Source organism: Hemitrygon akajei, chromosome 10 (assembly GCF_048418815.1).
Source record: "Hemitrygon akajei chromosome 10, sHemAka1.3, whole genome shotgun sequence".
Classification (NCBI taxonomy): Eukaryota; Metazoa; Chordata; class Chondrichthyes; order Myliobatiformes; family Dasyatidae; genus Hemitrygon; species Hemitrygon akajei.
In genome coordinates, this window is record NC_133133.1 from 121809576 (window position 1) to 121824645 (window position 15070).

Consider the following 15070-nt stretch of genomic DNA (forward strand, 5'->3'; position numbering starts at 1 on the left):
CGTTCAAAAAATGTTTTCTTCCTCTGGATAGCACCTAGGTATTGTAAACAGACTTTTTAAAAAAAATTATCACCTAATGGCTGTGTTAATTTGGAATGAGCAATTTACCCAGAAGATAGGATTAGATTTGCAGAATCACTTCAGTTATAGTTCAGATTCTGTGGAAGACTAACCAGGAGATCACCACATTCACCGTAATTGGCAGGTAAGTAAAGCCCAAAAATAATGCCAAGAAAGAGAAGTAGCAGAGATTTTAATTTGCAACAAGTTGCTGAATGATATTAATAGCTTCTCTGCCAGCCTTGGCAGAACACAAAAAGTTACCAGTTTATTGGAATGAAACACCCAGATTTGTCCCAAGAATAAGAATGGATGCTGTTGCAGCCATCTCAGGCTGGTAATTAAAGAACCCATTTAGTGTTCCTGGGGGAAAAAAAACTGTTGAAACTGCAGCTTTGTCATAGATTGGTAGTATACATGATGATTTCTTAGACTGATTTTCTCTTTTTTTTTGCTTTCTCTCTCTTGTCTGTCAATCTGTCTTTCTGTCTCTTTCTGAATAGAACTGGATGCTTTTCACCTTGTTTCCTTCCCATTATTCCTCTTCCATTAGGTGCAATCTTTTACTTTTTTATGTCCTTTTCATCTGGCGTCTAACACTTTGTCATCCATTTGCATTTCCAATGCAATGCAAAATGATGCAAGTGATGGGGAAGATAATCTGCTCTAAATTATCCCTTTCTGAGCTCAACCATCTCAATGTTGTATGGGTACTTCTATTGCTAGATTTATTGGTGACTGTTTTCCTGATTATTGCATGATAATTTCTTTTCACAGATACTGTCTTGCCCTATGAATTCCTTCAACATCTTGTTTTTGCTCCAGATTTCAGCATCTGCAGTCTCTGCAGATTCTCCCTACAAGTAGAGACATCAACCTTTATTTGTCCTATTAGAGTGCTTCAAAACAGATCAGCCTTTAGGGTTACTAAGTTGTGAACATGCTATGTTGGCACTGGAAGCATATTGACACTTGCAGAAAAGCCTAAATAGGTCTTTTTCCAGAGACATTAGTCCAGCCTGGCACTCTTCTATTACATTAATTAAAGCTACCACAACTAAAGCTGGGACAGAATGTCTTTTCTTGTCTAAGGCCACCCATGGTCACGTTTTCTCATATATCTAAGCGATGATTGATAGCAAGGTGATTGCCATGATGTGCTGTATTTACGGTACTTTCCCTTGCAATACAGACCTCCAGAGAGGAAATCGTGAGGTGGGAAGAAGGTAAAAAGTGGCAAGCTCGATTAGAAGGAGCAAAAAACAAGCTGAAAGAAAAAGAGAAGGAGGTAGAAACTTTGACCAAACAAGTCACCACTGCAAAGGAACTGTATGCAAAGTAAGTTTTAATTTTGTGTGTTGCTTCTTCTAATGTGATTCCAATCTTTTTATTTACTCACACTGTTAAATTGGCTGGTGGAAAGCAGACAACACCCAGCATCACAAAGCTTAATCATCAAAACAGAAAATATGTATTTGGTCCCTGCTGGGTTCGGGGATGGCCCCTGCAGGCTGGCTTTCCCATTTGTCTGCTCTCCAGACACTTCCTGGAAGATAAGCTCGATTGCCTTTCGTCTGGAGATGAACCAGTGTGAGAAGAGGAACTGCCGCATATTTGTTCTTGCAGAAACATGGCTCCAGGACAACATTTGTGCAATGTCAGTCTTCAGACCATGCCACCCAGGGACATGAGCTATTATTATTTTTGTGACTGTATGTGCTATCGTAGCTACATGTTTTTGCATGTCAGTATGCACTGTGTTTGCCACCTTGGCCTGGGGTGGGAGGAGAGCGCTGTTTCGTTTAACAGGTTGGATGACAATTGAACTTGAACTTGAAAACTATAAAGTGCTTTAACAGAAGACCTTCAAAACTAATTAGTAACATTCAATAAATAGTGATACAAAATAGCAAAGTGATCTCAAGGAATTTGCTATACACTGAGCAATTCCTTCCATTTTATATTTACATTTTTTTTTGTAGATATTCTTTCACACTTCCAGTTGAAAAGATTGGTTCATTTCATGACCAACCAAATTGTTTTGAATGTTGAAACTGTAATACATTTTCTGTAACTTTCAATTTAATAATCTCTCTGCTTCAGCATCGGTTAAGTACAGTACAGACTTATTATTGAAAGGCCTTGATAGAGTAGATAGGGAGAGGATTTTTCCTATAGTGGAGAAGTCTAGGACCAGAGAGCACAGCCTAAGAATACAAGGATGTCCCTTTAGAACAGAGATGGAGAGGAATTTCTTTAGCCAGTGGGTGGTGAATCTGTGGAATTTATTGTGTCAGATGGCTGAATAGCTCAAATAATTGGGAATATTTAAAATGGAGATTGATAGGTTCTTGATTAATAGTTGAGTCCAAGATTATTGGGAGAAGGCAGGGGAATGGGGTTGAGAAGGATAATAAATATCCGAATGGCCTAAGTCTGCCTCAGATTTATTTCTGAAATCTGAGTCCCAGATTATCATTAATTGATTCCAGCTAAACAGTAGCAAAAAGTAAATCACCCTCAGGTTTACACTAGCAGCTCCCATTTTTCTGAAAGTAATCACTCATTTAGTTTAGTGCTAAGCAATTTTGACATGCACTTAAATCCTGAGATATCTTGTATCACACACCTAGTTGTTTTCCCAAGAGCCCACCTGTAGAATGCTATTCATTTTTATAATTTTATTCCGACGAAGCTGCTGAAAATTTTCCTATAGGATTAATTTTAAATTGATCTTCTCAAAAGCTTCCTGTCTTCTACTATTCACAATCCCAGTGAATCCCAACTTTGGCAGAGCGCGGGCTTTATAACTTCAGTTCCAACTCCACCATTTCCCCACAGCTCCATTGATTACTTATTCATTGTTAAGGCTTCATCCCCGGAACAGAAAACTACAGAGAGTGGTCGATACAACTCAGTCTATCACAGGTAAAACACTCCCTACAATGAGCATATTTACATGGAGCATTGCCACAGGAAAGCAACATCTGTCATCAAAGACTCCACCATCCAGTCCATGCTTTCTTCTCAGTACTACGATCGGGCAGGAAGTACAAGCGCCTTGGGTCCCACACCACTAGGTTCTGGAATAGTTATTTCCCTACAACCATCAGGCTTCTGAATCAGCGAGGATAACTTCACTCACCACAACTCTGGACTGATTCCACAAATTACAGCAACACACAGAATGCTGAAGAAACTCAGCAGGCCAGGCAGCATCTATGGAAAAGAAGCAAGACCCTTCATCACATTCATTTGAAACATACAGTGAAATGCATCATTTATGTGAACGACCAGCGCAGTCCATGGATTTGCGGGGGGCAGCCAGAAGTGTCGACATGGTTCCAGCGCCAACATACCATGTGCACACCTTACCAACCCATATATCTTTGAGATGTGGGAGGAAACCAGAACGCCTGGAAGAAATCCACACCGTCATGCAGAGAACATAAATCTCCTTGCAGGAATTGAACCCCAATCACTAGCACTATAAAGCAATTGTACTAACTGCCATACTACCATGCCTTTTATTTCATGTTAATAGCCATTCATCACTTCCAATGTTTATGAAGCGTAAATTGTGTTTTTTATTCTACTGATACTGCTAGACTTCTTGCATATTTCCAGCATTTTAATTGTTATTTTCAGATTTTGAGCATCTGTAATATTTTGATTTTATCTTGCAATTGAGAATTTTGATTGAAAAGCACATTTAACAATTGTGGGTTTCACAGCAAACAGTGCACTTTATAATAAAATGGATATTATAAATGTGTTCAATGGCAGAGTTGACCATGAAAAGACATGTTTACAGAGGAAACTGAAAGCTCGTGGAATTACAGTAGACCAGGTTGTAGGTGTTAGAACCATGGAAAGTGACAGAGAGATAGAAGATTTAAGAAGAAAGAATGTGGAACTTCAAGACCAGATGGAAAACCTGAGGTGAATAGTACAATAGTTCCAATTGTTTCTCATTGTTAATCTGTTTTTCTTATCTCTAACACTTCTAATTATATTTTAATATGCTACCAGATCCTTATTGATCTGTTCCTCCATGAATATTTTGAAATATATTTTCATAAAACAGAATGAAAATCCAATACACACCAGATTCTGCAGCTGATGGACATCAACAGCAATGCACAAACAAAGTGCTGGAGGAACTTGGCAGATCAGGCAGCAGCTATGCCGGGGAATAAACAATTGATATTTCTGGCTGAGTCCTGATGAAGGGTCTCAGTCCAAAACATTGACTGTTTATTCCAATCAATAGATGCTGCCTGAATTGCTGATTCCTCTAGTGTTTTGTGTGTGAAACTGAAAATCCAAATCATTCCTTCTGAAGACTTGTCAGAACTCTGCAGATAACTGGTTCCAAGCTGTTTCTATGGACACATATAAGGCCTTGAGCAGTCATCTGCATTGAAGAAGTTCTCAGGAGATGAGTAACCAGGTATGGAATTGGCTGGGAATACCTATGTCTTTTCCCTTACATAATCGGGAGGCTGGTACATTGTATAAAATCAGGCTTCCTACTTCAACAGATGTTAGAAATGGAGCCCCCCAGGGTGTTCAGAACAGAAACTGAAATCGCCATGGCTCTTCATCTCACTTAGAAGGACAAAGCTTTACTGTTAGCCCTCTTTAGAAGATGAGGTAAATGAAGTTTTTATCCAGAAAGCATACTAGTGACATCTTGTGGATGGCACTACGGCCTACATGTTCCAGATCTTAGTGTTCAAAATGCCTCAGAAGTGTCAATCCATTCATATTACTTGGAGTCATAGAGTAACGCAGTACAAAAGGAATAAAGGTGTAGGCTATTTTCTAAACTGAGACCAAATTCAGAAATCTGAGTTGCTAAGGGACTTAAGACTCCTCGTGCCGAATTCCCTAAAGGTGAACTTGCAAGTTGAATTGGTGGTAAGCAAGGCAAAAACATGTTAGCATTCATTTTGAAAGAACTAGAATATAAAAGCAACAATGTAATTCTGAGGCTTTATATGGTGTTGATTAGATGGCACTTGGAATATTGTGAGCAGTTTTAGGCCCCTTATCTAAGAAAGGATGTGCTGGCATTGAAGATGGTCCAGAGAAGGTTCTCAAGAGTTAACCTGGGAATGAAAGAGTTAATGTATGAGAAGCATTTTATGGCTCTGGGTCTGTACTTACCAGAGTTTAGGAGAATAAGGAGGTGGGGGGGGGGGCATTCTTATTGAAATCCATCAAATATTGAAGGACCTAGGTAGAGTGGACATGGACAGGATGTTCCCAATAGTGAAGGAGTCGAGGACCAGAGCACACTGCCTCAGAATACAACAATGTCCCTTTAGAACAGAGATGCGGAGGAATTTCTTTAGTTAGATGGTGGTGAATTTGTGGAAGCTGTCATTGAGTATATTTAAAGTGAAGGTTGTTAGGTTCTTGATTAGTAAGGGTGTCAAAGATTGCAGGGAGAAGACAGGAGAATGGAGTTGAGAGGGATAATAAATCAGCCATGATTGAATGATAGAGCATACTTGATGAGTTGAGTGGTCTAATTCTGCTCTTAGATCTTCCTGTCTTCTGCATTAAAGGGCAAGACCTCCAGGGTTGTGATCTCAGGATTGTCCCCCATTCTACGTGCTAGTGAAGCTAGAATTATGAAGATTATACAGTTTAATATGTGGCTAAGGAGTTGGTGTAGGAGGGAGGGCATAAGGTTTTTGGATCACTTGGGACCAGTACAGAAGGGACAGCTTGCACCTGAACTGGAGAGAGACTAATATCCTATTGGGAAGGTTTGTTAGTACTGCATGGTGGGGTTTAAACTAGAGTAACAGGCAGATGGAAACCAGAGTACCAGAACAGTTAGTGGGGAATTTGTGGATGCAGATGTTAGTAAGACCTCAGACAAAGTTAGGAGTCAAAAGATGCAACTAGTGTACTGAGCTGTGTATATTTCAATGCAAGTATCGTAGGAAAGGTGGATAATTTTGCTGAAGATGAGATAGCTGGTTTACAAACAGGCAGTGTGTAATTAGAGGCTGTTGATGAGGCAGGACTTAAGGTGTTGTATTTGAAAGCACGCAGTAAATGGAATAAGGTAGCTGGAACTTGTTGTCGTCATCACTGAATCATGGTGGAAAGAAGATTATAGCTGGGAGCTTAATGTCCAAGGATATACATTGTATTGAAAGGATGGGCAGGAAGGCAGAAGGGGTGGTGTTGCTCTTCTGTAAAAAAAATGAAATCAAATCGTTGGAAAGAGGTGACATTGGGTTGGAAGGATATGGTCTACAAATTACATCGGGAGTTAGAAAATGCATGCCAAAAGGGCAATGTTACAATAGTCATGGGGGTCTTGAATATGCAGATAAATTCACAAAATCAGGTTTGTGCTAGATTGCAGGACAAGGAATTTCTTGAGTGCCTATGAGATGGCTTTTTAGAGCAGCTCATGGTTGAGCCCACTAGTGGATCAGCTATTCTGGATTGGGTGTTGTGCAGTGAACCAGAATTGATTAGAGACCGTAAGGTTAAAGAACCCTTGAGTGGCATTATCGTAATATGATTGAATTCAGCCTGAAATTTGAGGAGAAGCTAAAGTCGGATGTATCAGTATTACAATGGAGCAAAGGGAATTATAGAAGCATTAGAGAGGAGTTGGCCAGAATTGATTGGAAAACAACACTGGCAGCAATGATGCCAGAGCAGTAATGATTAGAATTTCTGGAAGCAATTCAGAAGGCCCAGGATATGTACATCCCAAAGAGGAAGAAGTATTCTAAAGGCAAGTATTCTATGACATAACCATAGCAAACAAGAGAAGTCAAACCCAAAGAGAGGGCAGATAATAGAGCAAAAATTAGTGGGAGGTTAGAGGATTGGGAAGCTTTTACAAACCAACAGAAGGCAATAAGAATGTAAAGATGGAATACAAAAGTAAGCTAGCAAATAACATTAAAGAGGATACCAAAAGTTTCTTCAGATACATAAAGTGTAAGAGAGGCAAGAGTGGATATTGGACCCCTGAAAAACAGTGCTCAAGAGGTGGTAATGGGGTCAATAAAATGACGTATGAACGGAATAATTATTTTGCATTGATGAAGTGTGCGAAGCTACCATAACTAGAGAGAAGGTTCTTGGGAAACTGAAAGATCTAAGGTAGATGAGTCACCTGGACCAGATGGTATACACCTCGGAGTTCTGAAAGAGGTGGCTGAAGAGATCATGGAGACATTAGTAATGATCTTTCAAGACTCACTAGATTCTAAAATGGTTCTGGAGGACAAAAAAAATTGCAAATGTCACTCCACTCTTCAAGTAGGGAGAGATGCTAAAGAAAGAAAACTAAGGCCAGTTAGTCTGACCTCTGTAGTTGGGAAGATATTGGAATTGAAAACTAAGGATGAGGTCTCAGTGTGCTTGGAGGCACATGATAAAATAGGCCGTTTTCAGCGTGGTTTCCTCAAGGGAAAATCTTGCCTGTCAAATCTGTTGGAATTCTTTGAAGAAATAGCAAATAAGAATCAGCTGATGTTGTATATTTGGATTTTCAGAAGGCCTTTGACAAGGTGCCACACATAAGGCTGCTTGACAAGCTACGAGCTCATGGTATTACAGGAATGCTTTTAGCATTGGAGAAAGCAGTGGCTGATAGGCCCAGGGCAAAGGGAAATAAAGGGAACCTGTTCTGGCTGGCTGCCGGTGACTAGTGGTGTTCTGTGTTGGGACCAATTCTTTCTCCGTTATATGTCAATGATTTGGATAATGGAACTGATAACCTTGTTGCAAAGTTTGCAGACGATATGAAGGTTAGAGGGCAGGTCACTTTGAGGAAGTAGAGAGGCTACAGAAGTCCAGGCAGTTTAGGGGAATGGACAAAGAACTGGCAAATGGAATACAGTATCCGGTAGTGTATGGTCATGCACTTTTGTAGAAGTGAAAGGGTAGAGTATTTTCTAAATGGAGAGAAAACAAAAAAACTGAGATGCAAAGAAACTTGGGAATCGTGCAGGATTCCCTTAGAGTTAATTTGCAGGTTGAGTCTGTGGTGAGGAAGACAAATACAATGTTAGCATTCATTTTGACCTGGCTAGAATATAAAAACAATATTGAGACTTTATAAAGCACTGGTGAGGCCTCACTTGGAGTGTTGTGAGCAGTTTTGGGCTCCTTATCTTAGAAAGAATGTGCTGGAACTGGAGAGGGTTCAAAGAAGGTTTGCCAAAATGATTGCAGGATTGAATGGCTTGTATCTGAAGAGCATTTGATGGCTGTGGGCCTGTATTCAGTGGAATTCAGAAGATTGAGGGATGACATCACTGAAACCTGTCAAATGGTGAAAGACCTTGATAGATGTAGAGAGGATGTTTCCTATGGTGGGAGAGTCTGACCAGATGACACAACCTCAGAATAGAGGGCTGTCCTTTTAGAATGGAGATGAGGTGGAATTTCTTTAGCCAGAGAGTGGTGAATCTGGAATTCTTTGCCACAGGCAGTTGTGGAGGCCAAGTCTTTATGAATATTTAAAGCAAAGGTTGATAGATTCTTGATTATTCAAGGCATGAAGGGCTATAGGAGAAGGTAGGAGATTGGGGCTGAGAGGAAAATTGGATCAGCCACGATGAAATGGTGGAATAGAGTCAATGGGCTATATGGCCTAATTCTGCTCCTTTATCTTATGGTCTTACTAATAGGCATGAGTTTGAATTCAATATTTCTGGATTCGTATCTGTGGTTTCTCTCTCAGTGGAAGAAATCTTTCCTGTTGTTCAAATTCATTGAAAGAGCAGATTATTATTTAAATGGTAAAAAATTGCAGCACGCTGCTGTGCCGAGCGACTTGGGAGTGTTTGTGCATGAATCACAAAAGGTTGGTTTGCAGGTGTAGCAGGCTATCAAGAGGGAAAATGAAATGTTGGCCTTCATTGCTAGAGGGATTGAATTTAAGAGCAGAAAGGTTATGCTGCAACTGTACAGGGTATTCTTGAGGAAGGATATATTGACTTTGGAGGTAGTGCAGAGGAGGTTCACCAAGTTGATTCCACAGAGGAGGGGTTTAGACTTATGAGGAGAGATTGAATCGCCTGGGACTGTACTTGCTGGAATTCAGAAGAACGAGAGGAGATGTTATAGAAACATATAAAATTATGAAAGGGATAGATAAGATAGAGGCTGGAAAGTTGTTTCCACTGGTAAATGAGACTAGAACCAGGGAACATAGCCTCAAGATTTGGGGGAGTAGATTTAGGTTGGAGATGAGGGTGAAATGCTTTTCCCAGAGAGTGGTGAATCTGTGGAATTCTCTGCCCAATGAAGCAGTGGAGGCTACCTCGTTATATATTTAAGACAAGGTAGGATAGAGTTTTACATAATAGGAGAATTAAGGGTAAGTCTGTAGAGATGAGTCCATGGCATGATCTTATTGAATGGCGGAGCAAGCTCAATGGATCAGATGGCCTACTTAAGTTTTTACTGAAGCTGAAGCAAAGTGTAGTATTTAATTTATTAAAACAGGAACAACAGTAAGATATTCAGTTCTCGTTTGCCCCTTAACTCCATCTGCCCACTTAGGTTCCATAGTCTGGCTGGCAAAAATGTATTAATCTTAGTTTTTAAATTTGAAGTTAATCCCTATGCTCAACAGTCCTTTGTGGGGAAAAGGCTCCCAGGTTGATGCATCTTGACTTAGTTCCTGAAGGGATCTCATCTCATCACATCACATCTCATCACGGCCATAGTGGGATGTGTCAGGAATGGACAGGAGGAGGAGTATAGGAAACTGATACAGGACTTTGTGATATGGTGCAACTCAAACTACCTGCGTCTCAATATCACCAAGACCAAGGAGATGGTGGTGGACTTTAGGAGATCTAGGCCTCATATGGAGCCAGTGATCATTAATGGAGAATGTGTGGAGCAGGTTAAGACCTACAAGTATCTGGGAGTACAGTTAGACGAGAAGCTAGACTGGACTGCCAACACAGATGCCTTGTGCAGGAAGGCACAGAGTCGACTGTACTTCCTTAGAAGGTTGGCGTCATTCAATGTCTGTAGTGTGATGCTGAAGATGTTCTATAGGTCAGTTGTGGAGAGCGCCCTCTTCTTTGTGGTGGCGTGTTGGGGAGGAAGCATTAAGAAGAGGGACGCCTCACGTCTTAATAAGCTGGTAAGGAAGGCGGGCTCTGTCGTGGGCAAAGTACTGGAGAGTTTAACATCGGTAGCTGAGCAAAGGGCGCTGAGTAGGCTACGGTCAATTATGGAAAACTCTGAACATCCTCTACATAGCACCATCCAGAGACAGAGAAGCAGTTTCAGCGACAGGTTACTGTCGATGCAATGCTCCTCAGACAGGATGAAGAGGTCAATACTCCCCAATGCCATTAGGCTTTACAATTCAACCGCCAGGACTTAAGAACTTTTTAAAAGCTATTATTAATGCTTTTTGAGATAGTGATTTAGATGCATATCATATTTTTTACTGAGTTAAGTATTGTATGTAATTAGTTTTGCTACAACAAGTGTATGGGACATTGGAAAAAAGTTGAATTTCCCCATGGGGATGAATAAAGTATCTATCTATCTATCTTAAGGTTATGTTGATGCTCCCCCACCTGAAGGAATAGTTTTTCTCCACCAATCTATTCATCAAAGCTGTTAATCATCTTGAACATCACAATCATAGCACCCTGTAATCTGTAATCAAGGATATTAGTCTAATGAAAACATAAAAATCCACACAAGGCAGCCTTTCCTCATAATTTATTCACTTGAATCCCTTCTTTGAAATGTGTTACTTCCAAACAAGCACTCTATTTATCAGTTCTCCTTCATTAACTATGCATTATATTTCAGAAAGTACTGAAAGTATTTTTTGATCGCATGGAATATTTTTATTCTATTTTTTATTGTGATTAGTAACAATATTGAGTTTAATTTTTTTGATCTAAGGCAACAACAAGCTTTACCAAGGGATTCAGTGGTGGAAGATTTAACTCTGAAAAATCGTTACTTGCATGAAAAGGTCCAAGCTTTGGAAAGACAGCTGAAAATGAGTACTCCGTCCAGGCCATCAGTATGTATTTGTTTTAATATATTAAGGACATAGTAACCAACAGATTCGTAGGATATAATCACCTGACCCACAGCACTAATGTAGCCTTTTGTAAATGATACCTAGCCCCAATACCCCTGATGCTTTCCCTTTGAAAGATGTTGTTTTAGTTTGTTTAAACTGTGAATAACTTAATTAATTTTAACCTTTTGTAATACTGTAGCAGCTAAACAACAAAATAATTAAAAATGTGCCCAACTATCATTTAGGGCTTTGAGTTTAGGAGAAAGGACATTATGTTGCAGTTATATATGTCATTGGTGAGGCTGCACTTTGAGTATTATGTAATAATCAGAATCAGGTTTATTATCACCTTGTGAATGTTGTTTTGTGGCAGCAGTGCAACACATACAATTATAATATATACAATTAAAATATATAAATAAAATTAAATACATACCGCAAAAAAACAGCAAAATAGTGAGGTAGTGTTCATAGGTTAGTCAGTTTTGGTTACATTGTTACCCAAAAGACATTGTCAAGCTGAAGAAGGTGCAAAAGAGATTTGGATGTTGCCTGGACAAGAGGGTGTGAATTATAGGGAGAGGTTGGCCACACTGGATATTTTCCTTGGAGCACAGGAGAATGAGCTGTGACCCCACAGATGTTTATAAAATCATGAGGGGAATGCATACCGTGGACAGTCGGAGTCTTTTCCTCAAGCTTAGGTAGTCCAAGATTAAGGAAGTCCACAGATTAAAGAAAGGGGAAAGAGATCTGAGAGGTGACATCTTTACAAGGAGGGTAGGGAGTACCTAGAATGAACTCCTAGAGGAAGTGTTTGAGGTGGGTACAATTGCAACATTTAAGAGACATTTGAATAGTTACATGAAAGAGAGAGGCTTGGAGGGTTATCACAAGGCTTGAAAATGAACATAGGCAACTGAGACCAGCAGGGTTGATGCTGTGGACAGCATGCACCAGTTGGGCTGAAGGGCTTGTGACCATGCTGTATTATTCTTTTAGTTAGATAGGCACATGGAGGGCTATGTAGGACGGAAGTGTTAGATTGATCTTAGAATACGTTCAGAGTTCAGCACAACATCTTGTGGTGAAAGGCCTGTATTGTTGTTCTATGTTCTAATTAAGCATTTGCATTGTTTAATAGCTTAAGAATTATAACAGTGCTTTGATAAAAATAGTTAAAGACAGTCCATTTGAATGTGGTTTACAGATTTATCGTAGTACACCAAGCTCCATCACATCTTTCATTCACTTCTCTTTCTCTGTCTCTGTCCCTTTTCTCATTTGCTACATGACCTCTCTTGGACCATGCGTATAGTCCATGGATCCCCCTGTACACAATGAATCTAAAGGACCTGCAGTTGCTACCACTACACAACAAATCAGTACTGAAAAAAAGACAGAAGTACTAAAAAATAAGACAAGATTCTTTTGGTGCAAGAGTAATCGGGTTTATGATCAGTTGGAGAATACTTCGAATGAGACTGGGCAGAACACTGAGAATGGCGATAGTAGTGCGATTTCAATGTTGGCTGAGGAGGATGTGTGTACCAGTATTCAGAAAGGGCAGCCTTTCACTACTGGGTATGAAGTGAATGGAGAACAACCCTCCTCATCTAAGGAAGAGACAGAAGTGATGCAAAAACAACACCAAACTAACACCAGCCCGGGTGAAGATGTGGACCAGCCAGAAATAAATGAACCTCCCCAGGACCCAACAGATGTCATGGAGAGCACACGTAATGTGAATGAGTTGGGGCCTGGAATCAGGCATGACAAGGATGAGACAACAGCAGAAGGACAGGGCCAATTGGGTTCTCAGAAGCACGCAATCTCTGAAAATCAGGTTCAGGTTAAACCTAGCAGAAGTCCTTCCTTTACCCTACCCCAAATTAAGCAGTAGGCTGTAAATTATTTTTAACTGCTCAATTAGCAAAGCTTTTCAAAAATATGTCTGTTGCGCAAAAATATCTCAAGTAAACTTTGATTTTAATTTTGCTTGCCAGTACACTCAGTGGCCACTTTATTAGGTACATCTGTACACCCGCTCAGTAAAGCAAATATCTAATCAGTCAATCGTGTGGCAGCAACTCAATTCATAAAAGCACATAGACATGGGCAAGAGGTTCAGTTGTTATTCAAACCAAATGTCAGAATGGGAAAGAAACGTAATCTAAGTGACATTGACCATGGAATGATTGTTGGTGCCAGACAGGTGTGGCTTGAGTATCTTAGAAACTGCTGATCTGGGATTTTCACATGCAACAGTCTCTGGAGTTTACAAAAAAATGGTGTGAAAAACAAAAAAAAATCTAGTGAGCGGCAGCTCTGTGGGCAAAAGTGCCTTGTTGGTGAGAGAGGACAGAAGAGAATGGCATGACTAGTTCAAGATGAGAGGAATAACCATGTGTTGCAGAAGAGCAACTCTGAATGCAGAACACATTGACCTTGAAGTGGATGGGCTACGATAGCGGAAGACCACACTGAGCTCCACTCCTGTACCTAATCAAGTGGCCACTGAGTATATATGCTTCCGTATTTTAGATTTATATTGTGGCTTTATGACAGCTTTTCTGTGCAGTAGGCTATGGGGAGGAATCAGTGTTTCTGACCGTCTGTTTCATTGTTTTACCCAGACCTCTGGATATGGATCAGATACCTTATCTCAAAAGGAACAACAACTTCAGAAAGAGAACCTTAATCTGTCTGCAGATAACATGGAGCTGCGCTTTCAGCTGGAGCAGGCCAATAAGGATTTACCACGATTAAAGGTAGGTTTTGCACATGCGTACTGTATAATGTTCATTGTAGGTTATTCAGGGGGGTGTTATGGATCTTTCAGAATGACTTCCAATATATGAAGTAACAATCAATCTGCTAGAGGAACTCAGCAGGTCAAGCAGTATCTTTGAGAAGGGAGCAGAATTGTCAACAATTCAGATTGAAACTGTGTATCAGAGTGGAGTGGAGAGAGGAGATGACCAGAACAAAGAGCAGAGGCGGAGTGATGAGACAGGAGTCTGAGCTGAATGATAAAATCATCAAATTATTGTCACATGTACTGAGGGAGAGTGGAAAAACTTCTCTTGCATTCTGCTCATAGACGTCACAGAGGAGCTGCATGATAGCTCAGCGGAAAGTGTACGCTATAACAGCACCAGTGATCTGGGTTCAATTCCCACCGCTGTCTGTAAGGAGTTTGTCCACTCTCCCTGTGACCATGTGGGTGTCCTCAAAATGCTCCAATTTCCTCTCACTTTCCAAAGATGTACAGGTAGCAGGTTAATTGGTCACATGAGTGTTAATTGGGCAGCCTGGTCTTGTTGAGCTGGAAGAGTATGTTACTGTGCTGCATCTCTAAATAAATAAATAAATAAACATTTTATTATAAGTGTCTTGAGGCAGTACGAGGGAAAATAATAACAGAATGCAGAATAAAGTTTTACATTTACAGGGAAAGTGCAGTGCAGGTAGACGATAAGGTGCAAGGTCATAATGAAGCAGATTGTGAAGTCAGGAGTACACGTATTGCACTATGAGACCATTCAGTCATCGTATAACAGGTGTAAGCTGGTGGTAGATGCTTTCAGGCTTTTCTTTCTTCTGCCAAATGGCAGGGGGAGGAGAGAATGTCTGGGGTGGGTGCAGTCTTTCATTACGTTGGCTACATTACCAAGACAGTATAAACAGGGGGGAGACTGGTTTCCATATCGTGCTGAAATGGTGGATGAGGAGGGTGAAAGATGATAGGTAGGTAGTGCCATGATGGGTAGGGAAGGGAGTTATGAAGTTGGGAGACTGGCAGATAGATGATTGATGGAGGCAGACAGAGAGAGAAAAAGATAGATAGATGGAGTGAGGTGGGAGCAGAGCAAAGGTCAGACATACCTTCTGGAGGGACAAAAGTAGGAACAAAAATGGTTTTCAGTGCTGGAATCTATTAATTAA

General features: G+C 40.4%; 1 protein-coding gene across 3 annotated transcripts in view; it reads left to right on the plus strand.

The window, feature by feature from the left end:
* Positions 1 to 15070, plus strand: part of cep290 (centrosomal protein 290) — a 172799-nt gene that overhangs the window by 132691 nt on the left and 25038 nt on the right. The window contains exons 41-45 of one of the 3 annotated variants that reach the window (XM_073058859.1): positions 1253 to 1398; positions 3847 to 4002; positions 10996 to 11119; positions 12441 to 12974; positions 13759 to 13893. In XM_073058859.1, the coding sequence (XP_072914960.1) occupies positions 1253 to 1398; positions 3847 to 4002; positions 10996 to 11119; positions 12441 to 12974; positions 13759 to 13893 (1095 nt within the window). The remainder of the gene's footprint in view (positions 1 to 1252; positions 1399 to 3846; positions 4003 to 10995; positions 11120 to 12440; positions 12975 to 13758; positions 13894 to 15070) is intronic. The other 2 variants (XM_073058860.1, XM_073058861.1) reach the window with 2 other exon arrangements.